Source organism: Notolepis coatsorum, assembly GCF_963971535.1.
Source record: "Notolepis coatsorum genome assembly, chromosome: 19".
Classification (NCBI taxonomy): domain Eukaryota; kingdom Metazoa; phylum Chordata; class Actinopteri; order Aulopiformes; family Paralepididae; genus Notolepis; species Notolepis coatsorum.
The window spans coordinates 46,430,233-46,457,094 of NC_140183.1; the positions used below are offsets into that span (position 1 = coordinate 46,430,233).

Genomic DNA, 26,862 nt, shown 5'->3' on the forward strand with positions numbered 1-26,862 from the left:
CAACACCAGCTCACAAGCCACGGCAATGGGGGGGGGGGGGGGGGTCGGCTGCTGATGGAGGCGCAGTGTTCAGGGTAACAGAGCATGAGGTGAGGCGGACCTTTAAAAAAGTGAATATCAGGAAGGCAGCAGGTCCGGACGGCATCCCCGGCCGCGTCCTAAAAGTCTGTGCCGACCAACTGGCCCCAGTATTCACTGACATATTTAACCTGTCCTTAGAACAGGCTGTCATCCCCACCTGCCTGAAGAAGTCCACTATTATCCCTGTACCCAAAAAATCCAAGCCTGCTTGCCTCAACGACTACCGCCCTGTAGCTCTCACCTCCATAGCCATGAAGTGCTTTGAGAAGCTAGTAAAGGGCTACATCTGCTCCTCCCTCCCCATCAACATGGACCCCCTGCAATTTGCATACCGCCCCAACAGGTCCACGGAGGACGCCATAGCCCATGTGCTGCACACAGCAGCATCACACCTGGACAAGAGGCAGGGGAACTATGTGAGAATGCTATTCATCGACTACAGCTCGGCATTCAATACCATAGTCCCCTCCATACTCATAGCCAAGCTCAGGGACCTGGGCTTGAACTATGACCTCTGCCAGTGGGTCTTGGACTTCCTGACTGGCAGACCCCAGGTGGTGAGAGCAGGCAACTGCACCTCCTCATCCATCACCCTCAACATAGGGGCCCCCCAGGGCTGTGTTCTGAGTCCCCTCCTCTACTCCCTGTACACACACGACTGTGTGGCTCAGCGGAGTAGCAATACAATCGTCAAATTTGCTGACGACACAGTGGTGGTGGGCCTGATCTCTGCCAACGACGAGAGGGCCTACCTGGAAGAGGTCAAGGTCCTGGCGGGATGGTGCCAGGAAAACAGCCTCTCCCTGAACGTCAGCAAAACAAAGGAGATGATTGTGGACTTCAGGAGGTCGGGGGTCAAGGACTACAGCCCCCTCAGCATCGACGGGGCACCGGTTGAGAGAGTCAACAGCTTTAAGTACCTCGGAGCCTACATATCCGAGGACTTGACATGGACCACACACATTGACAGTGTTGTGAAGAAGGCACGACAACGCCTCTACTTCCTCAGGCGCCTAAGGAAGTTCCAAGTCAGTCAGAAGATCCTTAAGAACTTCTACTCATGTACAATAGAGAGCATCTTGACCGGCAACATCACCTCCTGGTTTGGGAATAGCACTGCACAAGACCGAAGCAGACTACAAAGAGTGACACGTTCAGCCGAACGCACAATTGGAGGGGGGCTCCCCACCCTCCAGAACATTTACAACAAGCGTTGCAAGGGCAAGGCTAAGAGAATCATTAAAGACTCCAGTCACCCGAACAACTGCCTCTTTGAACTGCTGCGGTCAGGCAAGCGATACCGGAGTCTCAAGGCGAGCACAGAAAGACTCAGAAGAAGCTTCTATCCCCAGGCCATCAGGCTGCTAAACGAACAATGAATGAACACTACACAACAACAACCACCAAACGCACATAGCACACACATACACACGCACACACTCACTTAAACAAACACACTGTAGCACCCACTCCACACACTTTATAGCACACACCCACTTTAAACAAACACACTGTAGCACCCACTCCCCACACTTTATATTTATTGATGAAGGATTGCACTACAACTCGTACACCTTACTGTAAATTGTACCTAAATTGTACCTCATCCCATTTCTGCTTTGCACTAGATAGTACTGTACATTAGTACACTGCATAGTATTGTATATTATATGGTAACTCAGAACATTGTACATATGTCTATACCGAACACTGTGACCTCATTTTCTTCTTCTAAATTACATGCTATACTATGTTTGATACTATCTTGTCTAGCACAGTCTCTGGAGCGTAACAGTAAGAAGCATTTTGTATGAAAGTATTCTGTACTTCTGTATGACAACTATTAAAGAAACTTGAAACTTGAAACTATAATATTAAAATGTCGGCAGAATATAGTGCATTTGTGTAGATATGTGTATGTATCCATATGTATATATTTAGACTAAATGTATTTAGAATTATGTATATTCACAATTACTGAGTAGTAGAGAAGGGGTAGGATTAAATACTTTTTTTTTATCCACTTTTTCTCCCATTTTCTATATTTCCTCCCATCCCAATTTCGTATCATCCAATTCAACCCTCCCCTGTCACAAACGCTGTTTCTTGCCTCCCACAAGCCGGCTGCAAAGGCGGACTAAGTCATACATAGCACAAGTCCCCTCTGGTACTTGAGGTAACAGCAGTCGCATCTTTTCACCTGCGCGGCTCGATCTCTCAGTGTCGAGGAGTAACGCGTGGGAGGCTCACGCTGCCCCCGACACTTCCTGATTCTACTGCGCAGGCTGTCCACAACGCCCGATCCCCACCCATCAGTTTCCCACCCCCTAATACGGCCAATGTGTATTAGTACGGAGGGCCAGCTAAACTGAAAGCAATGTGGAGCGCTGGGCTCGAACAGACAAGCCCAGCGTCTCCGTCATTCGTGGCGAACGCCTTGCCCACTACGCCACGTAGCCGCCCCTAGGATTAAATACGTTTATACTTCTTCCTATTCCTTTTCGGACATGTTAAAGGTCCCATGTTTTGCTATTCCTTTCACTATTTGGGCAATGTTACACAATTCCTGTGAGTCTATGGAACACATGCATCTGTAAGTTGTTTTTCTCCAAAATATTCATTGGTTTGTATTACTAATCAAGTACTGGCTATGTGTCCACCAGGGAATTTTTTTTCAAGGCGGACCACTTTGAAAAAAGATGAGCGCGCTCCTTTCCAAAAAGTTTAACTAGTTTCAACTTTATGAACTGGGAGCGCTCCGACCAAAAACGCTGCTGCCGAGAGCTCATAAAACGCGAGGAGCGCGCCTGTCGCTTCTCCAGCATAGAAATTAATGACAGAAAGGAGCTGACAACTCATAAAATGTCCCTGGTGGACACAAGCCCTAAAGCAGCATTTTTGTGAGGGCTGGCCCAGTACTGCGCGCTACTCAGTGCTAATTACCATCACGCACCTGAGAGGAGTTTCCAATCAGCTCGGCGGGAGGCCTATTGTTTAATAACAGCGCAGCAGTGCTGCTTTTGCTTCCGCGTTTTCCCTGATTGGCTGCGCCATGCCCCGCGGCAGGCGCGGCAACCGCAGAGCGGAGCGGCAGAGCGAGCGGAGCGGCAGAGCGCGAGCGGAATTATGTCATGTCCGCCATGATTTTCATTCGGCGCTTCAGCTCACCTGGCAGAGCTGCGGTCCTGCGGTCCGTTGTTGACGAGTTTGAATCCCATCAAATTTTTTTTTTTTTAACGTGATTTTTTTTTTAACGTGTATTCTTTCGCCGGTTAAGGTTAGGCATGGTTAAGGTTAAGGTTAGGCATTGTTTCGGAGTTGGTTAAGGTTAGAACGGTTAAGTTTAGGCGCTGTTAAGGAGCTGGTTAAGGTTAGAGTTTGTCTTAGAGAATGGCAATATTCTTTCTATGGTTAAGGTTAGGCATGGTTAAGGTTAAGGTTAAGGTTAGGCATTGTTTCGGAGTTGGTTAAGGTTAGAACGGTTAAGTTTAGGCGCTGTTAAGGAGCTGGTTAAGGTTAGAGTTTGTCTTAGAGACAGCCTATTTCCGCACTGCCGCTCTCCCGCGTTGCCGCGGTCACATGGTCAAATTGTCACATTCTTGCACTGCTGCGCTGTTAAAAAACAACACGCCGGCGGGAGCACTCTTACACTGATCATTCTGTGTCGTGTCGTTTTGTCACCACCAGCTCTACTGCTGTTTCCTCTCGTTGTTTCTCCAGTGCGCCCCTTGGAAGTTGCTGCTGTGTTTCTCTCTCTGCCTCCGTGGACCCGTGGACCCGTGCCTCATTACCCACTTCGACTTTGCTTTTGGTGAGTTCATTTGGAGGACTATTTTCCCATGAACTGTAATCCTCGTTCTGTCCTGGACTCTCTGCCTTGGTTCCGTTTTTTGTGTGTTTCCTTCCTACAACACTGAAGAAGTGTAGATTTGTTTGGTTACTGGACTCTGCCCTGTATTTTCTGCGTTTTGGGACTAATGAGATTCTCCGTTTCCTTTTCCCCGCAAGTTGGGATAACCTAAGGCTGCAGCGCTGCAGAGCCGCAGAACCGCAGAGAAGACTCTGCTAAGGACAGCGCTGCAGAGCTGCAGAGTATACTCTGCTAAGGACAGCGCTGCAGAGCCACAGAACCGCAGAGTAGACTCTGCTAAGGGCAGAGCCGCAGAGTCAACCCTGCTGTGGGCAGTGCAGCAGAGCCCTACTTGACTAGAAGACATTCCCCTCTAATAGAGTTACTGTTTGTTGCACATTTCTGTTTTCTGTGAAAATAAATACGCCTGTCGTTTTTGGCTAACTCTGAACTACCTGTCTGTGTTGGGGTTGTTTACAAAACCTAACAATTTTTCCATTTCAAGCTGTTTTGGGCTGGGCTCCGCCCATAAGCGATTTGAGTGACAGTCACCCACACAGCGTGATACATGTATGCGAGAGAGAGGATACATCGCTCCGTGCGCTGTGTGAGTGGCTCGACTGCGATTGTGTGTAAAATGCAGGTGGAGAGGGAGGGAGAGAGAGAGGATACATCGCTCCGTGCGCTGTGTGAGCGGCTCGACTGCGCTTGTGTGTAAAATGCAGGTGGAGAGGGAGGGAGAGAGAGAGGATACATCGCTCCGTGCGCTGTGTGAGCGGTTCAACTGCGATTGTGTGTAAAATGCAGGTGGACCGTGGAGAGAGATTGATTGATTGAAAACTTTATTAACAGATTGCAGACTGGGTACAGCTCAATACACACAATTGTTAAGGGGATGCAGACCAGAGAAAGATTTTCGTCTTGTTTACATGAGGGTCCCCCATTTTCAATTCATCATAACATATGACATTTATGACATATCAGATTTGCAAATAGTACTGTTTGTGATACAAAAAGAGTTTAAAAAAGAGTATATACATTTGATGTAGAAACTGTACATTGGAGGAGGTATGGTAGGTGGGGTGGGGGGTTGGGTTGGAGGGGAACTGTACATTGGAGGTGGGGGGGGGGGGGGCAGTTGGGTAGGTGGGGTGGGGGAAACTGTACAAGCAAAACTGTACATTGGTCATTTACTGTACATTGGAGGGGGTTGGGTTATGACATTTACAGGGGCCAGTTTCGAATTGCAGTCTCCCGTAGGTGTTCTTTGAGAGTGCTTTTGAAAGTGGATAGTGATTCACATTACTTTACAGCTTTGGGTAGGGCGTTCCACATTGATGTGGCATAATTGCGAAACGTGCTTAGTCCCTTGAGCCGAATCTGGGTTTAGCATGATTTGTGGAGCTCCATTTGGTGTTATGGTTGTATTCACATGGGTATCTTAGTCGTGTAGTGTATCTTGTAGACCAGGCCCATTGCAAGTTGCTGTACTCTGTCTTCTACTCTAAGCCATCCTAGGTAGTCAAAGTGGGCACGGGTGAGGTGGGTTCTAGGAGTAAGGTCAAGTAGTAGTCTGACCAGTTTGTTTTGTGATGTTTGTAATCTTGTTTTTAGCGCCTTTGAGGTACTTTGGTACCATGAGGTGCAAGCATAGTCGTAGTATACCCTTGAATGAGTGCTCCTGCCAGAGTCTTCAGGGTATTCTTGTTTACCAGAGAGGAGATCCGGTACAAGAATCTAGTTCGTTGGTTGACTTTTTTTATTACATTTGATGCCATTTTGTCACAGGAAAGATTTGCCTCTAGGATGGAACCTAGGTATGTAATTTCGTCTTTCCTTGTGACAATATTGTCACCCACTGTAACTGAGAAGCCGTCGGCCTTTCTGAGTTTGTTATTTGATCCGAAGAGAATGGACTCTGTTTTACCCATGTGTAATCATAGTTTGTTAAAGGGCGAGCCAGGTGCAGATTCTGCCGAGTTCTGAGCTGAGGGTTTTTTCAACCTGTAACTTGTTCTTGTCAGCAGGGCTGAGTCGTCCGCGAACAGGAACAAGTTGCAGTCACAAGCTGACGACATGTGCGCTGTGTGAGCGGCTCGACTGCGATTGTGTGTAAAATGCAGGTGGAGAGAGAGAGAGAGAGGGAGAGAGGATACATCGCTGCGTGTGCACTGTGTGAGCAGCTCGACTGCGATTGTGTGTAAAATGCAGCTGGACTGTGGAGAGAGGGATAGAGAGAGGGGATACATCGCTGCGTGTGCGCTGTGTCAGCGGCTCGACTGCGATTGTGTGTAAAATGCAGCTGGACTGTGGAGAGAGGGATAGAGAGAGGGGATACATCGCTGCGTGTGCGCTGTGTGAGCGGCTCGACTGCGATTGTGTGTAAAATGCAGGTGGAGAGTCAGGGACAGGGAGACCGCTTCCGCATTATTCCCACTGCTCCGTTGTTGAGCGAATTGTTGATTCTCTCTGTCGGCACCCGTGCACGTCAACCCGTTTGAGGAAGTGTCAGTATTTCCACTCGCTCTGTTGTTGAGTGCGCTACAACCATAGAGGAGCGTTATTTATGCAGATCAGCTCCTTGCTACGTAGGATAGCGAGTCAAATCAGAATGGCTTAGTTCACTGGGGGAGGATATTGTCTCAACTGAATTGGAGCAATCCGCCAAAATGAGAATTAGAGACACAGACCCCATTGATACAAACCCCCATTGCTAGAAAACAATGCTAAACACCGGAAAAGGCCATTTATAAGACAGTGGACCTTTTTAAGTTAAAGATTTCATTGGAGAGAGGGATGTATTGTAAACATACCACGTGTCAGTATTGCGGAATTAGTATTACTGCAGCATCAGTACTGCAAATCCAGTTAATTCAGTATTTCTGTTTCCATGCTGAATCATTACTATGCATTGTTTGATGTCATTGTCATGACCCCATTGTGTGCTTGAGTGTAAGAAACAGTTTTGAGTATAAATAATTTGATAATTTTGATGTATTTTGGGATGCTTAGTTTAACGTTACACTGCATTTGAATTGAACTGGAAAAGCCCTGATGAACGTCGTTCTCTTTTCTTCTTGACTGGCTTTTCATCTGTATCAGGAAACAAGTCTAATGCCTGCCATCCAATTTTCAATTGACACGAGTCCTCAAACCTTTATATTCAATGATCACAACATTATAACTATTTCTTACAGGTAGGCCTGTATGCCCCAAATCACCACTTTCCAAAGTGGAGGGTGCATGGGGTTGGTCAATGGTTGGTGCTAGATCACATGAGGTCATCTGCGTTTTATTGGGGGTTGTCAGTTTTTGTCCAAGCTGCAAAGACGAAAGTCATCATATAATTTTAACCTTAAACGTTGTTTATAAACCTATGCCTAACCTTAACCACTCTCACTACCTAAACATTTCAAATTAATGTAAACATTTTCTTCCAGGCTGTGGGATCATAGCATTGCATTTCCTAGAAAACGACTAGTTTAATTATATAGTTCATTATAAGATTCTCCCCAACACTGCCCACAAAACCTTTTATGTGGTGCTTTATCCTAAATGTAGACAGCCATACATAATACATTATTATAATTTTAAATTATTTTTTTTGATCCACTTTTTCTCCCATCCCAATTTTCATATCGTCCAATTCAACCCTCCCCTGTCTTTTTGAACGTTGTTTCTTGCCTCCCACAAGCCAGCTGCAATGTGGACTAAGTCATACATAAGCACGAGTCCCCTCCGATACTCGAGGTAACAGCCGTCTCATCTTTTCACCTGCACGGCTCGATCTTTCAGCGTCGGGGGTCTGGGCTTTTGAGGGGCCCCGCCCCCGTCGCTTCTTGATTCTACTGCGCAGGCGCACCAACCGACCTGTAGGAGTCGCTGTCCACAACGCCCGATCCCCACCCTTCAGTTTCCCTCCCCGTAATACGGCCAATGTGTATTACTGTGGACGACCAGCTAAACTGAAAGCAACGTGGAGAGCGGGGCTCGAACAGGAGGCATCCTGTTCGAGCCTAGTCTCCAGCATTCGTTTGCGAGCGCCTTGCCCACTGCGCCACGTAGCCGCTATAATTTTTTATTATTATAGGCTGTAACATTGTTTTAGTAGAATGATCAAATTAAAAAAACACACAAAAAAATAGAGCTGTCTCAGCTATTGATGGGGAAGAAGGAAGTAACACATTGTACTCAAGATTATCTGCTCAACACGCAGATTTGAGGAGGTAACCTTCGCCTCCCCCGCGGTGCACCGTAGCCTACTGCACATAAACGGATGAGCGACAGTTGCTCCTGACCCACGTGAAGAGATGGGGACGTCGTGGGACAACAGAGGACTGCCTTGGCTACTGCTGCTGTTTCTGTGTGGTGTTTATATGACGGAGGGATACAAACCGGTCATCATTGTGCACGGCCTCTTTGATGGCCCAAAGCAATTCACAACGTTGGCTTATTTCATAACCAAGGTACATTTCAAAATCGAACTTTTCATTTGTGTAGGCACGTAATATGAATGAATACACGAATGCATGCATTAGATATATTTATAAATATTTTGTTGAGGCCTTTCTTTGGATTTTTTTTAAATAAATGTAATGCAAATGTAATGAGATAGGTACTCACAACTTGTCAAAACCTTTTTATATATATTTTTTAAAGTGGCTACACCACAAATGTGTGAACTGAAATTGAATGGCAGCTTTATCAAGTGAAGTGAAAATGGGATATGTAGATAAATTATTTTGATTTCTAGTATCACTCTCTATTCCTCAACATGAAAACACCTTTGTAATTAACAAGATTACACGTTATCACAGGTTGTAACTGTTGTGATACGATAACTCTTTGAACTGTGAAGAGGTACATTCTGGATTATGTTTTCATCACTTTCTATTATTTTCTTTAATTACAATCTTTTGACAGGTCCACCCGGGCACTAATGTGTCAGTGATCGATCTGTATAATGATCTAGCCAGCCTGAAGCCAATGTGGAAACAGGTTCTGGGTTTCAAGAAAGCCATCTACCCAATCATGAAGAATTCACCTGATGGCGTACATTTTATTTGCTTCTCACAAGGTCTCTCACTCGCACACATGTACACGCATGCAGTGCACACATACACACACACACACACACACACACACACACACACACACACACACACACACAGGCTCAACAAAAAGATAACAGGAACAGGAGGGTATTACTTCCACATTGTGGCCGCTAATGGGGATCCAATAAACAATAAAGTACAAAGAATAAACATTTTCTGCATAACAAGATAGCTGTGTAACCTTATCAAATAGTTGTATTGAGCAGAGTTCTCGCTTCACGTTGTGACTCCGGGCTGCCTTCTTCTCTCTCTTCACAGGAGGCCTGATATGTCGAGCTCTACTCTCTACCATTCCGGACCACAACGTCCACACCTTCATCTCTCTGTCCTCACCGCTGGCCGGCCAGTACGGAGGTTTGCCACATTCCACTCTTATGTCCCAAAACAGGCCCATCTCATAGATACCCAGCCATCAACTCCCTATCTCAAGACACCTGAAGATGATATTTATATTACTTGCGACGTCTTGGGACATACTTAAAATTTGAGACATCTTAAAGGAACATGCCAACATGGGAAATGCACTTAGTGCATTCAGTAGAAAGCTATCTGGCTGCAAGCTAGCCTAGCTTAGCACAAATGAATGGAAGTGGATATGGACCACTAGCCTATCTTAAAACTCTGGGATAAGTGTTTTTGGCTAACAGCTAGGCTAGTGGTCTGTATCCGCTTCCATTCATTTGTGCTAAGCTATACACCCATGTTGACATGGGACTATTAGACATTATGATGAATTGAAAATGGGGGACCCTGATGTAAACAAGACGAAAGTCTTTCTCTGGTCTGCATCCCCTTAACAATTGTGTGTATTGAGCTGTACTGTATTTATACCCATTTTGCAATCTGTTAATAACATTTTCAATCAATCAAACAGAGATCTCTTTTTCATCAGCGACCTGTTTACAATAGAAAAAAAACAAGAAGAAAAAAACAAGACAAGGACAAACACGTAGTTCTGACAAGAATTCAGTGGAACACCAACAAACATGTACATCAAATGAAAGGAGTACAAACAACATCTAAAATATCAGAGTTCAAAATGTTCAAATCTTCAAACGAAATTAAATGTTCTAACTTCAAGGTTTTCTGTAGTTAATTTCATTTGTACGGGGCACAATATTTAAATCCAACTTTGCCAAGCTCAGTTTTTACATGTGGTGTATCTAAAGCTAAGTAATCTTGTAGTATCATACGGTATGTGCTGTGCTTAAAAGCAATCAAAGAGCAGAGATATTGGGGAAGTTTCATAAGCAGAGCCTTATAGATAAATGACGCAGTGCATATCTCTTCTCTTAGTTAAAGAAGGCCATCCCACCTTCACATATAAAATACAATGGTGAGTGAGAAATGCATCTCCAGTGATAAAATGCAGTGCAGACATAATTGTTGATTGTACAATGGTCTTCTTACCAGAATCAGAATTATTGCCAAGTAAGCTTGCACATACAAGGAATTTGTCTTGGTAATTTGGTGCATCAACATTAAAGTAGAATAAAATAAAATGGAATTTATAAACTAAATTAGAATAGAAATACAACAGAATATAATATAGGACAGGGCTCTACAATTGTGCAGGATGTCGTAGAATATATACACTAAAAGAATAGAACAGTAACAGGGCTGTGCAATTGTGCAGTATTGTTGAAATATGAATGTCATGGCAGATGCTCACAGTTTTGAGTATATGTACTAATATATATAGTCTAGGAAGGGTGTGTTAATGTAACACACATTGTGACAGACGCTTATGTACTGGCAGTTAACTTAACCCCCAACTGCTGGAATGGAGCTGCTCAGTAGCCAACAGTTGAAGACTGTGGTTGGACTGTGCAGCAGAGTGTGAATATGTAAATGTATGAGTGTGAAGCAGAGTACTGATGACAGGATACGCAGTCAGCAAATCAAGCTCCGGTCCCGTCTCATCAGGACTATTGCTAGGTTATAATGGTCAAGTGCAACAATGAAAGACTTAAGTCAACTTCAACTGGTCTAGAATAAAGCAGCATGCCAGGAACAAACATCAACCAAATTCACAGCAGATTCAACTGGCTCAGAGTAGAAGAAGACATGTCCAGCCTCAGTCTTAATCTTTATGAGGAACATCACTATGAGGAACATCACTATGTAAAAAAACAACATAACTTTAAAATGTATACAGCTGGTCTATATACATACCCCATGCCATCCAGGGCAATTTTATTTCCCCTTCCATACCCGCACTTATTACTTAAAGTGGTAATCCACAGGATCCTTATTTTAGTTTATTTTGGCAACATCTATAGGTAATAAGCAATGATTCTAGCTTTTGCATTTTTGCAAAAGTTCATGATCACTAATGAGTTCCTCTTCTAGTCATTCCCAAAAAACGGCTGTTGCTGCTGGTGACATAAAAGTATCACTTCCTGTGTGCCGGATGATTTCCCCAGGAATGTCCTACCAGACACCAGTGTTTAGAACGATAGGTTATGTATATAACCTAGTTATATGAGTACTGGCTGAGCGTCTCGCTCTTCGCCATTGAGATATACCTCATCTCCAGTACCTACTGTACTTCATTAACGAAACAAAGCACCCATGCACTTGACCAGGCCCCGCCCCAGTGTACCCCTATAAGGCACCAGGCATGGTCACACTCGCCCTTCCTCGGGAAAAGTTTTCCATCAAGAAAAACCCCACTAAGGGACCTCAGGGCGCGCTAAGAGCGAGCCGCTCAGCCAGTACTCATATAAATCGTTATATACTTGTACTGGCCAATTGCGTCTCGCTCTTCGCCATTGAGATATGGGGCAGAGCAGACGCGTGGCCCGACAAATGTACCCCCTGAGGACCCGCAAGCCCTACCACCAGGGGGGAGGGGAGTCCCGTCACCCCCCCTTCCTAGTGAAGAGGGGGCGGCAGTCAACTCCACCAAAGTGCGAAAAAGAGGGAACTAGAGACCCCTAAAAACGCACAGCACAGGCGGGACCACGTGTGACACAGCACCTCGTGGCACACACCCACACACCCCTGCTAACCCACCGAAGGGCTGGACGCAGGGGAGGTCCCAGACCTCAGAACCGCCTGGGAAACAAAACCCCCAGTCATGTCCATGAGGTAAACCCTAACGAAGGGACCCGGGGAGGACCAGGAGGCCGCAGCACAGATGTCCTCCACCGAGGCCCCCCCTAACAAGGCGGCAGAGGCCGCCACCCCACGAGTGGAGTCCGACCTGACACCCCCAGGGGGGGCCAGCCCAGCCAACGTGTAGCAAAGGGCAATGCCCTCGCACAACCAATGTGACAGGCACTGTTTCGACAGTGCCTTACCAGCGCGAGAGCCACCGTAACAAACAAAGAGCTGATCGGTAGCCCTGAGGTCCTGAGTCCGGCTGAGGTAAACCCCCAAAGCCCGGACTGGACACGACAGGTGAAGGCGCGCCTCTAACTCACCAGCGCGAGGAGACGGATGAAACGTCTGAACCACAATATCCCTGGAGCGAAAAGAACTCCGGATATTTTTGGCACGAAGACTGGATTAGGCCTCAGAGTCGCACCGCTATTGACACGAATAGACAAGCACTCAGGCCGCACCGAGAGAGCACAAAGCTCACCCACGTGCTTAGCGGAGGTGATGGCCAGCAGGAACGCAGTCTTGAAAGACAGCTGTTCCAAAGACGCCTGCTCAAGAGGCTCAAACGGGGCCTCGGACAACCGGCCGAGGACCAGTTGGAGGTCCCAACTCGGAGACAGAGAACGTTCCACCGGCTTAAGGCGCCGAGCGCCAAGCAGGAAACGCTTCACAAGAGGGTGGCTGAACAACGTAATGCCCTCAAACCCCTCATGACAAGAGGATATAGCCGCAGCAGCCGACAGTCTATCCAAAATAGACTGAAGGAAGGAAAGGACAGCGTCCAGGGGGCAGGACACCGGTTCCCACCTTACACCACTCTTGGAAAATACGCCACCTACCCGCGTAAACCGCGATAGTGGAGGGAGCATGCATGTTCCGGATGGTGTCGACCACAGAAGGGTCCATCCTCTCCAGACTCACCCTCTCACCAGCCAAACCATCAGAGGCTGGCCCAGCACAGGGAACTGACACAGAGACCCGTGCGCCTGAGAGAGGGCCCCCGATGACCAAGGAACAGGCCATGGCGGGGCTACCAAGAGCTGGATCAGGACCGGGAACCACACAGCTGTGCCCCGGTCCGGCGCGACCAGGATCAAGGTCCTGCGCTCCTGACGTACCTGCTCCAACAACTGACTTATCAGATGTATGGGGGGAAAAGCATACAGAATCCCGGGCGGCCATGGATAATAATAATAATACATCTATTTTATATAGCGCTTTTCCAGGTGCTCAAAGACGCTTTACATGGGCAGGAGAGACAAACTATGGCAAAACAAAAAACAGAACAAAACAGAACAAAAATAATACATGACAAAAATTAAATAAAACCGACAGAATTAGAGGTCAAAAGCAAGATTGAAAAGGTGAGTTTTGAGGACTGATTTAAAAGATGTCAGGGTGTTTGCATCACGGATATGGCTGGGGAGGGCATTCCAGAGGGAGGGGGCAGCAGCAGCAAAGGCCCTGTTGCCCCAGGTCCGGAGCTTGGTCGTGGGAGGTGTTAGGAGGTTGGCATCTGCAGACCTAAGGCGAGGGGTGGGCGTGTGACGGTGGAGGATGGAGGCAAGGTTGTTGAGGGCTTTAAATGTGATGAGTAGTATTTTAAAATGTATCCTGTATTTGATTTTTAAGCCAGTGGAGGTCGTGGAGGACAGGGGTGATGTGATCAGAGCGACGGGTGGAGGTGAGCATGCGGGCAGCAGAGTTTTGAACATATTGGAGTTTATTGAGAATAGTTTGGTGAGCCGTAGAGGAGAACCACAAGCGGCACTGGTGAGACTGTCTGCTCGCAAACAGATCCACCGAAGATTCCCCGAAGCGGTCCCAGACCTGTCTGACTATGTCTGGACATAGACCCCACTCGTCGTGACGAAGACCGCCCTGCAACATCACATCTGCGCCCACATTCTCCCTGCCAGGGATGTGGAGTGCCGTCAGGCTGCGCAGATTGCGAGACGCCCATAGCCAAAGCTCGAACGCCACCCGGTGCAGACGGATGGAACGTACTCCACCCTGTCTGTTGATATACGCCGCTGCCATCGTGCTGTCCGTCCTGACCAGCACGTGCACGCCCCTCACCAAGGGGCCGAGCCGTTCGAGGACCAGGAGGACCGCCTTCAATTCCAACACATTGATGTGCATAGCAGACCGGGCAGCATGAACCGTCCAGCTGCCCCCTACTGCAATGGTCCGACACGTCTCCCCCCATCCCGTGAGGGAGGCGTCGGTGAAGACCGTGACGTGTGACCGCCTGCTGCCCATGGGGACCCCGCTGGTGAGGGTACCAGGCCTCCTCCAGTAGGCAAGATCTCCCCGTATTGACAAGGGAACCTTCAAACGTTACCACTTGTCTCTCACCGGGTCTATTTTCATACTGGAAACCCACCTCTGTATCCTCCTCATGAAGAGGAGGCCAAGAGGGACCACAGAGTGAGCAGATGCCATCATACCGAGCAGGCGCATCACATACAGCGCCGTAACCGTCCCGCCAGGACGGAGACCCCTGAGCACGCCGAGGATAGACACTCGCCGCTGCTCCGAGAGGGTTGCCCTCATGGGCCTTGAGCTTAAAACCAAGCCCAAGTACTCCACCTGTTGACTGGGAAGAGGCGTACTCTTCTTCCAGTTCACAGCAAAACCCAGCTTGGTGAGGAATTCCACCACCAGCCTGGTATGAGACCTGGCGACCTCCTCCTCCGGCTGAGGAGCAGAATGTCGTCAAGATAGAAAATAATTCGTATCCCCTGACCAAGCGCGGTCTCTACGCACTTGGTGAATGTGCGGGGGGCCAGAGAGTAGCCGAACGGCAACCTCTGGTATTCGTACACCACGCCCTGAAACAGGAACCGAAGGAACTTCCTGTGAGGAGGGAAAATCGGGATGTGAAAATACGCATCCTTCAGGTCTATGGAGGTGAACCAGTCCCCCACCCTGACAGCGTTTAACAGGTGTTTGACGGTCAACATTCTGAACCGTCTCGCCACAATCAGACGATTGAACGCGGACAGATCCAGTATAGGTCTGACACCTCCCGTTTTTTTGGGCACCACAAAATACTAGGAGTAGACGCCCGACATCGCGTCCTCCCATGGGACCACGACCACGATCTCGTCGGCCAGAGCTGTCACTGCTGCCGACCCTGACAACAGGGTCTGCACCAAACCTGAAAACGGAGGGTGGGCTTGTGCGAATTGCAAGACAAGCCCCCGCCTCAACATTAACTCCATCCACTTCGACATATGGCACTGCTGTGATGATAGTCCCAAAGCGCACCCACCGCCATTTGGCGCTGGCCCGCAAGGAACTGTAGATAGGCGGCCCGGTCCCACCCGCTGTGCGTAGCCAACTCTGGACCCGCTAACCGTGCGGGCAGGGTGTTTCGTGGAGTCGGGACATCGGTCCCTGATACAACCCACGAGGCAATCGCACCCAAGGGGGGACCCCGACAGAAAGGGCCGTTTGATACGGGAGAAGCTGACATCATACCAGGTGACAAGAGCTCCCCCACTGAACACCCCTCCAGCATGGACCGCTGAGGGGCTGTTCTGCAGCTGGACATGCAAGGTGTGAGGACCCCATGGGTTCCTACACACCGTAGCCCTGCAGTGATATTACTACCACCCAAATCACGAGCGCCTGCCAGACCACTACCGGGCTCTCCGGAGTGGGAGACACTAACGTGATACCCGGCCTGGCGAAGGCGAGGTCGGGGAAACCCGCGCTGAGCATTCTTCCGAAGAGGCCTCGAGTCCCCCTGCTGACAACCTTTAAAGGTGACAGACGTAACACCAGGCTCCCCAAACGCAGATGCAAAACGCGTGGTGAGGGAGCCGCGTGACAGCACAACATTCTCACGGACAGACCCAGGCTCAGCCATCAACTGGGTGTCAGCCCCTGTCCCCATGAGAAGCGAAACGTGGGGCCACATGCGCTTCAATGAAGACCCCCGGCCCGCAGCCAAATGAAACAAATCAGAGCCCCTTTTCCGCGGGTGTTGGGGGAGGGAGTGATCGGAGAGCGGGCTGCACACAGCAGGACGGCGACGGTTTCTTAGGCTGTGCTCATCCAATGTAGCCGATCCCTCGGCCGCCAAGGCTGTCGGCCTTGTGGACACCTATTGACGTAGAGCCCAGGGTACCTCAGGCGGGGGAAACATGGCTGCTGGTCGAGGGCCTCGCCATAGTCGCTGACGAGGCCGTGCTCTCATCTCTGGCTGCATGGCGTGAGGCGGTGTGGGGCCCAGGTCAAATACCGCCCGCGTTTCCGCAGAACGACAAAAAAGTCCTTCCGCGGAAAGAGGAGCCTTAAGGAGAAGAAACCTTTCCTCCTCCCCAAGGGAAGACTGCTCCAACCAGAGATGCCTATTAATAAGTGTTGATAGCATCCTGATCCTCCCTGCGGTTATAGCTTGTGACTGATTCAAGATTTCTATAACCCCAAAAACACGCACAATGTTTTCAGCGTCGGCTGGCCCTGCAGCCCCACTACCCGACGCCAATGTGGACAGAAAAACAATCAGCTGAGCCACGACACTGGTCGCATGTAAATTCCATCCTATGGCAGTATAAACATCATCAGTCCATACTGCCACCTGCCCGGCCGACTTGCTCTCAAGCGTCGGCATCCGGGTGGGACACCGTTCAACCCCGCCAGGGCAAAGGATCGATGCTACCTGGCTCTCAAGCCAAGGCACAACTGCCTTGCGCCCTGTTGTCAGCACATTTACCCGTAAAAAGGGTAAATAAGTCTCAGCAAAACCCCCCACATTAGCTACCGACTGACCTTCATCAATGAACCGGTTAAGAGGAGGGAAAAGCGGTGACATCCCACAGCGGGGAACAGTGGAACAGTGACCCAGCATTACAGCATTGGCATTAGCAGCGCGCAACAGGATAGCCGGCAAAACGTCCAACTCAGAGTCACGTTTACCCAGATATCCTGCCCCTTGCGCCAATACACAACTCGGTTGTCTCACAGGACAACAAGCAGTATTACTAACACCAGCATTAATGCCTGATGGCACAGAGCCTACCTGAGCGCGAGTTAGCCCGATAGCTAAACATCGCGCGACGTCCCTCGATCTGCTGTCAAAAGACGAGGAAACCCCAGGACAGATCCGACATGCCGTTGGAACATGCCGAGAAGATTCCAGGGGCTGGCAAATCTCCGGCGAAAACCCAACATTGTTCAATTTCTCTCTGCATTTCATAACACTAGTTACATGGGATGAAATGCACGTCCATGATGGAAAACGAAAAAAGAGGAAGGGCGAGTGTGACCCTGCCTGGTCAAGTGCATGGGTGCTTTGTTTCGTTAATGAAGTACAGTAGGTACCGGAGATGAGGTATATCTCAATGGCGAAGAGCGAGACGCGATTGGCCAGTACGAGTATATAACAGCCAAAAAAGACATGTGAAAACATTAATTAACTGGTTATAGGTAGAACCACTATTGTGCTATATCAATTGGTGATATAGAGCGGCAAAATAGACATTTGTTTTTATATGAAAATGTTCGAGAATATCACTCAAACTAACATTTTTTTTATTTTTTTAACTTTGACCAGTCAGCTGGTTTCTTTTAGCGTTTATCGCTTTTTCTGGTCAAGTATGACCGACAGAGACAGGTTGAATGGGGTATAGATCGGGGGAAAGACACTCTGAGAAAATACGGCGAGTCCGGGAGTCGAACTCGTGTACCCCAGATCCGTGACGCGCACGGTTGTCCCCGACGCCGAAATAGCGTTCGAGGTACGCGGTGAGCTACTGGAGCTCCCCTCTCAAACTAACCTTTAAAGTACAACTACTGAATTATCTCTATCCTCGCCATCAACTAAACAATTTTTATAAATGTAAATAATAATAAAATGCTTGACAGAGACAGGACAGCTTTTCTTTTTCTTTTCCAATTTCTCTGTGGACTGTATTGATTGTTCAGTCCATAAGTAATGTAATGTAATGCAACAATGCAGTACAATGTAATGTTTGTGTGGACCCCAGGAAGAGCAGCTGTTGCATTGAGCTGTTTATCCTGATAAACAGATAACTAGGTCATACATGTATAATTATATTGTATGTATGGTGCAGACGATAAAAGGAACAAAAAATAAAGCTGAACAATAATATAATATGCATGGTTCCTCTTTTGCCATACAACACATAACTGAATGTACCATTTATCTGCCCACAGACTCGTCCTACCTCAAAAAGACTTTTCCGGGGAGTTTCAGAAAGAAAGTGTTTATTTTTTGCTACAACAGATTTGGACAGAGATTTTCTATTTGCGACTACTGGAAAGGTACGACTGGGAGGGAACGGGGAGTAATTAAAGGAGCCTTCAGATTTTAGTCCTGCACCATGTTTGACTGTTAAAGCTGAATAAAAATGTAACCCTTTCACTACCACACGACAGAAGGTTAACCCTTTCACTACCAACCGTCTGTAGTGTGGTAGTGAAAGGGTTAACCTTCTGTAGTGTGGTTGTGAAAGGGTTAACCCTTTGTCATGTGGCAGTGAAAGGGTTAACCTTCTGTATTGTCGCAGTGAAAGGGTTAACCCTTTGGTAGTGTGGTAGTGAAAGTGTTAATGTGTCACTCGGATGGAACTGGTAGGGTTAGAGGTTCTTCCAGTTGGACCACCCGTGCTAAAATGTATGCACTCGTGGTATTCACTTCAGACACTTTTAACACAATACCATATTTTATCTATTTATTACAAAAGCATTTGCACTACATCCATACCTCATTTAGCATTTTGTACCACATTGTTTGCATTTTGTACTTAATTTTGTACTTTAGGTTGTACTTTAGTTTGTATATTGTATATTGTATATTTTGTATAGTGTTTGGACGTTATTCTTTAAACTTTTTTTTACTGTATGAAGCACATTCTCAGGGGGCTCATACAGAACCAAGCATTTCACTGTAATGTACATGCACTTTATATGTGACAAATAGAACAAAACTTTAAACTATTATTAGGCACCTTCGATTGTCGACCAAACACCATATGTGATGTATTCCTTTACTTAAGTGAAAGTAGAAATACCCAGATAAATTGGGTTCAGACTAGATAAATACAGTGCACGACCCATTGACCTCTATAGGTTATGTTAAAGTGGTATGTGGTCCAGTTGTGCTGCTCTGATTTCGTCCTCTTGAAGTTGACAGGCTTCAAATGTGAAAGTAATGTATATAATCTTCATGCATTTTTGCCATGTTTTCTATGCAAAATCCTTTTATTCAAAGTAACTAGTAACTGATGGCTTCAGATACATGTAGTGGAGTGAAAAGTACAATATTTCCTTTGAAATGTAGTAGAGTAAAAGTATAAAGTTCCCTAAAATTGTAATTCACGTAAAGTACAAGTAGCTGGAAATTGTACTTAAGTACAGTACTTGAGTAAAAATACTTAGTTATTTTCCACCACTGACATTTTCCTACCAGACCCTCACCATATAGATCGCTACCTGCACAGCAGCAGCTTCCTGGACCTCCTGAACGGTGATAAGCCTCACAGTCAATTGAAAGGTACTGACGTGAATTCCCTTCATTGCTATCTTTATTTTTTATTTTTTGATCAACTTTTTCTCCCATTTTCTATTTTTCTCCCATCCCAATTTCGTATCGTCCAATTCTACCCTCCCCTGTCTCAAACGCTGTTAGGCCATGCCTCCCACAAACCGGCTGTAATGTGGACGAAGCCATACATTGCACGTGTCCCCTCCGGTACTCGAGGTAGCAGCCGTCACATCTTTTCACCTGCACAGCGCGATATTTCAGCGTCGGGGGTCTGCGCTTTGGAGGGACGCCGCCCCCGTCGCTTCCTGATTCTACTGCGCAGGCGCACCAACCGACCTGTAGGAGTCGCTGTCCACAACGTCCGATCCCCACCCATCAGCTTCCCACCCCCTAATACTGCCAAATGTATTAGTATGAACGACCAGCCAAGCTGATAGCAATGCGGAGAGCTGGGCTCGAACCCAGCGTCTCCTGCATTGGTGGTGAGCGCCTTGCCCACTGCACCACCTAGCCGCCCCCCTTCATTGCTATCTTAAACTGGGAATGAAAAATCCCAGGCATTATCAGATACAGTATACTAAAAAGTCAGGACCGACTTGTTTTTTAACCGTGGGCTATACATTCACCGAAAATAAACGCTTGTCTCTCTATCCTCCCTAGCCTGGAGGAAGAACTTCCTGCGCTTGAAGAAGCTTGTGCTGATTGGAGGACCGGATGATGGCGTCATTACACCGTGGCAATCCAGGTGTGGAAGGTTACTGTATATCATGGCAACTTTGTTGATTTCATCTTATGATGAACTTTACAGTTGTGTGTGGTAACTCTATAGCAGAGGTGGAAAGTAACTAATTACATTTTTACTCTAGTCACTGCAGTATTTACTTCACCAAGCCAGTAGGAGGAGTACTTTTTACAGGTCCGATATGGGAACATACAAATATTCGAAAACACAATGCTTTTTTGAATTGCTACTCTTACTTTTACATAAGTAATTTTCAAGACAACAACTCTTACTCCTACTTAAGTACAATTTGACTGAGATAACAGTACTTGCACTTCAGTAATGTATATCAGTACTCTTTCCACCTCTGCTCTACAGGCGTATGCACAGGGCCGTAGCCAGGGTTTAGAAATTAGGGAGGTCCATTTATTTTTTTGGCCCAGACCGGCCCACTATAATCGGTCGGACACCACCCACCAGTACACCATCCTTGCGGTCCCCTTAAATATGCGTACCTACTGTACTATTCCCCCAACCCACTACAAAGCTGGGTAGTAAGTGCCATGGACAAGTGGACCAGTGTACTCCCTCGCTCTTGGCTGAATCTTGTTTTGGGTGGTGATGTAAAAACACCTGCATCATAGCAGTCTCAGGATGGGCAAAGTAGTCTATAGCCTGTTCATCCCTGTCTCTCTCCTCCACAACCTGGCTTGACTAGACATAAGGAGAGAGAGATGATTACAATTAACTGGTACATTCAGGTCCAGAATTGTTGGAATTCCCTGACAAAGATGTGCAAAAAGCTGTACAATTTAAACAATACCATACTGGTAATGAGCAAATAGTTGTTTATTCAATGAATGCATGAGCTGTTCCATCTTATTTCATTTGATACTAACTACTCAGTTCATACAGATTTCAAGTATTCAAATATCAATGATGAATATTGCATAAGGTTTACACAGTTAATAGATCACCTTCTTGTTTTATATTCATGTTCAGAGAGGAGTAATAGTTATATCTTTGTATGTGATTTATATGGCAATTAAATCAATGGTGTGCTTGTTTGTTTGGGGAGTTTGACCTACAGTTAATGTGCCTACCACGTGAAGGTGCATGATCAATGGACAGCACAAAACAATTTGTGTAGGTGGAGACTAGAGCTACCACAGATAGTAATAAATTATTATTAAGAGTAAGTAATCCATACCATATATATCCTAATAGTTACCTTATTACCATACTTGGCTGAAAATAAACTTTGCTGCCTGTTGTGAATGTGTTTTTCCCTGTAGGCTAATACATAAGTTGGCATACATTTTTGCAGTTGAGGAAAAATTAGCAGTTGAGTAGGCTATATGTGCTGTGTTTTTATGTCTTCCATCGAGGACCACCTTGGAAATAAGTGTTTTAATGAATGCTTTTGGGTGATATCCTCAGGAATACAAATTGGTCAAGATCATTTGTATTTATGATGTGTTTTTAATTTCCAAATAAATCTAATAAAATAAAAAAAGCAGTTTTTGCAGTTGAGCTACAGGTGTTGTATATTATACAGCCTTTTCATGCATCTTTATCAAGGGAACCCTTATCCTAATGATTTAAAAAATAATATTATGATGATACGATATGGACCTAGTAGTTGGGTCATCTGTGGCACTTCGTTTCTCAATGGATTTGTCATCTAGGAGAGTTGATAAACTAATTTAGCCGGGGTGTATTTTTTTTAAAGGCGGGGGGAATTTGTGAGACCAAAATCCAAAATGGCTGCCGTGGAAATTAACTTTTTAATGGTTTGACCTACAATGAGCACAATACATGGTACCAGCCCCCTCTCAGTCATGTACCAGCCCCCTCTCAGTCATGTATACCAGCCCCCTCTCAGTCATCTACCAGCCCCCTCTCAGTCATGTACCACAGCCCCCTCTCAGTCATGTACCACAGCCCCCTCTCAGTCATGTACCACAGCCCCATCTGAGTCATGTACCAGCCCCCTCCCAGTCATGTACCAGCCCCCTCCCCTCTCAGTCATGTATACCAGCCCCCTCTCAGTCATCTACCAGCCCCCTCTCAGTCATGTACCACAGCCCCATCTGAGTCATGTACCAGCCCCCTCTCAGTCATGTACCAGCCTCCTCTCAGTCATGTATACCAGCCCCCTCTCAGTCCTGTATACCAGCCCCCTCTCAGTCATGTACCAGCCCCCTCTCAGTCATGTACCACAGCCCCCTCTCAGTCATGTACCACAGCCCCCTCTCAGTCATGTACCACAGCCCCATATCAGTCATGTACCACAGCCCCATCTCAGTCATGTACCACAGCCCCATCTCAGTCATGTACCAGCCCCGCTCTCAGTCATGTATACCAGCCCCCCTCTCAGTCATGTACCAGCCCTCTCTCAGTCATGTACCAGCCCCCTCTCAGTCATGTACCAGCCAGCCCCCTCTCAGTCATGTACCAGCCCCCTCTCAGTCATGTACCAGCCCCCTCTCGGTCCTGTATACCAGCCCCCTCTCAGTCATGTACCAGCCCCCTCTCAGTCATGTACCACAGCCCCTCTCAGTCATATACCACAGCCCCCTCTCAGTCATGTACCACAGCCCCCTCTCAGTCATGTACCACAGCCCCCTCTCAGTCATGTACCACAGCCCCATCTCAGTCATGTACCAGCCCCCCTCTCAGTCATGTACCCTGCACGACTGGCGGGGGGTGCTTAGTAAGAGATGTGATTGGGCCAGCCCAGTGTCAGTCAGTACCAATGGGCCGCTGTCCCAGCCTAGTAGTGGGCCGGTCGTTGACCAAACTAAAAAATAAAAAACAAAAGAAATAAAAAAAATCTATTAATTTTTATTTTTTAGTTACAAATAGTTATCGAGGTCCGGACCTCGGTGACCTCATAGCTGGCTACGGCCATGCTTATGCACACTCCTATGCAGAAGGTTGGATGACGTTCCACTGTCAAACATCTCCCTTAACATATTGAATAAATAAGTATATATACTATGTATGCAGTCTAAGTCACTGTGTCCATGGAAAACGATGATGAACACAGCCATGAAGTTATAGTTTCCTTATGCAGAAAATACATAGCACTATTAGTTTACTTTTCTGATAACTACATCAATATCGAGCAGAAGATACTGTCATGAGCAGGAGACTACTGTCAGCTTTAATACTGTCTGATATGGCTTGCCTTAAAATGTGCATTGTGGTGTCAGGCAGAAGAGAAGGCTGTCATGTTTTGAACTATGGATACCGAACAAAGGTTTGGGACGGCTCACTCAAATCACTCATTCTACCTGTACTAAGACCTTGTGTCGTCTCTCTCACTCAAATCACTCATTATACCTGTACTAAGACCTTGTGTCGTCTCTCTCACTCAAATCACTCATTCTACCTGTACTAAGACCTTGTGTCGTCTCTCTCACTCAAATCACTCATTCTACCTGTACTAAGACCTTGTGTCGTCTCTCTCACTCAAATCACTCATTCTACCTGTACTAAGACCTTGTGTCGTCTCTCTCACTCAAATCACTCATTATACCTGTACTAAGACCTTGTGTTGTCTCTCTCTCACTCAAATCACTCATTATACCTGTACTAAGACCTTGTGTTGTCTCTCTCTCACTCAAATAACTCATTCTACCTGTACTAAGACCTTGTGTTGTCTCTCTCTCACTCAAATCACTCATTCTACCTGTACTAAGTCCTTGTGTCAGCTCTGTCTCACTCAAATCACCCATTCTACCTGTACTAAGACCTGGTGTTGTTTCTCTCACTCTCTCTTAGTCACTTTGGATTCTATGACAGCAAGGAAACTATTGTGGAGATGTGGGATCAGGATGTAAGTAGTTTTACGCCAAACACCAATCTTTTAGGTGTATAATCTCACCGTATATGAGATTAGAATTTTGAGAACTGAACATACTAATGATGATGTAACAATGGCTACTGGCATTTTAAAGCCATAGACTGTTTCAACTTGACAACATAAACATTCAAAATAAATGAAAAATGAATTAGATTTCCAGCCAGTTGTTGATATTAGCGAACGCTGCAACAGGTAAACAGAGTTTAAACAGTAGAATTCTAAGATAAACGTACACCTGAAACTTTGGGATAATGGCAATTAACAGTGTTCATGTCAATGTGTGAAGTAATTGTACTCTCTCTCTCTCTCTCTGAAAGTATTACATCACAGATACGTTTGGGCTGAAGACGCTGGTTTCACGTGGAGACCTTTCAATGTGTGTGCACTCGGGAGTGAAGCACACTTCCTGGCATTCTAATCAGACAGTGTTCAGTGACTGCATAGAGAAGTGGCTGATATAACAACACACATACACGCATACACACACAAAGTGCCACAGTAATGTAATATTTCTCTGATATATCCCAAATGACACTGGTTATATACACCACACGTCTGTGAGTTACAAATTAGAATCCAAAATTGTGGGTCCATAACATGTTTGTGTGAGCTCTTACACCCAAATGAGGTGTAAGTTTCATTTAAGACCTTAATGTATCTTCTCAATGATTCTATAGCTATATGATCGTTCTCTAATGTATAGTGGAATAGCTGCTTACTCTGCTGTTGTATCACGTTATAATAAAGAGTTCATTCATCTGATTGGTCCTTTGGAAATCACGTGGAGGCGGAGACAGCGCTGCGGGTGAAAACGGTTCTGACGTTGTTTTATTGGAATATCCAACAGCTTAAATTATCTGGTTCACAGCATCAATTATTTTCTATCTCTAATCAGCTTTTCCCGGAGGGCTTCTTAGTGGCGTCTCTTATTCTCGAACTGGTGGGGTGGGTTCTCCGTCTCTGCTTCTCCGTTCTCTCTGCGTCTCGGTGTCTCCGTGTCTCTCTCTCTCTCTCCATCATTCAACCTGTAGGTTTTATAGAGAAGAGAGAACCCCCCCCAGCCCTTGCGCCATCCAGTGCCGTCACCCCAGAGAGCCTACTTTCCTATTGGCTAGAAGGTCTCCCCTCTCAGTGATTTGGGTCTTGCGAAACAGCGTTACAAGGTGACCTTACAGAGGGGATATGAACTAGTTTCCTTTTAGAATGATTTACCCAAGTGTCCCTGAATGCGACCCTCATACAGATGGAAATATAGTACCCATTCAACCTAACAGTGGGTATCACAGAATGGCCTGTTTGGTCTGCTTAGCTAAAGTAAACAGAACTCGGATGTTGGCCTTCAGGCCATCACTTCTTGACTTAAAAGTTAGTTATTTAGCGCACCATCCCTGTTCGTTGTGGAGGAAGATGTGTCATCTGTTTGCCATTTGATCTGTTCTTATCTTTATGGCACTCTGGGCCTTTCCTATAACTGCTAAGTGAAGGCTGAAGGGGTGCACTGTTAGCTTTTTGACTGAGTTCTCCTGTGGCTTTTTCCATCAACCGCTAGATGATTTTAATCCTTCCTGTAATGCTTATATGGGTCATTTTGATCCATTTCGACTGAGGCCAGTTAACAGCCTTCTTGTTGACTCAAATGTATGGTTAACCTAACAGGTGATTTGGCATGGCTGTGAGTCTCTATTTTTCTAAGAGAAAATAACCTAGTTCTTTGCTATTTCATATATGTGCATAATTTCTATTTCTTAATTTACAGGTTTTATTTAGATAAATATACGACAACCTATGTCAGCAACACTAGAATTTTTACTTAATTTGGGAACTCTACTTGACATTTCATGGCTTCACAAAATCAGCGCCCTATTCATTGTCTATGGAGCAGCCCCAGATGTTACATCACAAATTCAAGGGTTTAGGAGAGAATGGTTTGATTGATTGATTGATTGATTGATTGATTGATTGATTGATTGATTGATTGACAATTGTATTAACAGATTGCAGAATGGGTACAGTACAGTACAGCTCAATACACACAATTGTTAAGGGGATGCAGACCAGAGAAAGACTTTCGTCTTGTTTACATCAGGGTCCCCCATTTTCAATTAATCATAACATATATGACATACAAATAGACAGTACTTACATCTAGACATTTATGACATACCAGATCTACAAATATACAGTATGGTGCATTTCACTAATGTTCACAGAACTGGCAGGAATAACATAAACATAACATATCTGAATTTAAAATGGGTGGCATTCCTCTCTAACGTGTAACGTATCCCATGTCGTATGTCCCAAGAATTTATCCAATCAGGTCCATTCCACATTGGGGAAATGGGAAGTAGGTAAACAAACTTAAATTTGATTTAAATTGAATGATGTAAACAAATCATTAAAACATACATTTTGCACCTGCATAAATGTTTTATGGGGGGAAAACAATACTTTCCCGCATTCTGTATTCATAAAATGTTTTTTATAATAATAATTCTAAAATAAATAAATAAAATAAAAAGTTAAATAAATAAATAATAAGATTATGATTATGCAAACAAAGATGCTGTTGTATCATCCGTTTTGCACATTCCTGTC

At 46.0% G+C, this 26,862-nt stretch overlaps 1 protein-coding gene across 1 annotated transcript; it reads left to right on the top strand.

Annotated features, from left to right (window-relative positions):
• The first annotated feature begins 8,246 nt into the window (after positions 1-8,246).
• On the top strand, positions 8,247-25,273 carry LOC311246748 (lysosomal thioesterase PPT2-like). Its single transcript, XM_084336977.1, has 8 exons — positions 8,247-8,397; positions 8,855-9,008; positions 9,304-9,399; positions 18,343-18,450; positions 19,598-19,681; positions 20,333-20,417; positions 24,183-24,237; positions 24,582-25,273. Exons 1-8 carry the CDS (start codon positions 8,308-8,310, stop codon positions 24,723-24,725), a joined length of 816 nt encoding a protein of 271 aa, XP_084193103.1. The 5' UTR covers positions 8,247-8,307; the 3' UTR covers positions 24,726-25,273.
• Positions 25,274-26,862: the final 1,589 nt, after the last annotated feature.

What these genes read in the sequence shown, in the direction of transcription:
- LOC311246748 (XM_084336977.1), top strand. Translation starts at nt 8,308, where the DNA reads ATGACGGAGGGATACAAACCGGTCATCATTGTGCACGGCCTCTTTGAT. An exon ending in GCCTCACAGTCAATTGAAAG is followed by an intron (nt 19,682 to 20,332) that starts GTACTGACGTGA and finishes TATCCTCCCTAG; the next exon opens with CCTGGAGGAAGAACTTCCTG. An exon ending in ATTACACCGTGGCAATCCAG is followed by an intron (nt 20,418 to 24,182) that starts GTGTGGAAGGTT and finishes ACTCTCTCTTAG; the next exon opens with TCACTTTGGATTCTATGACA.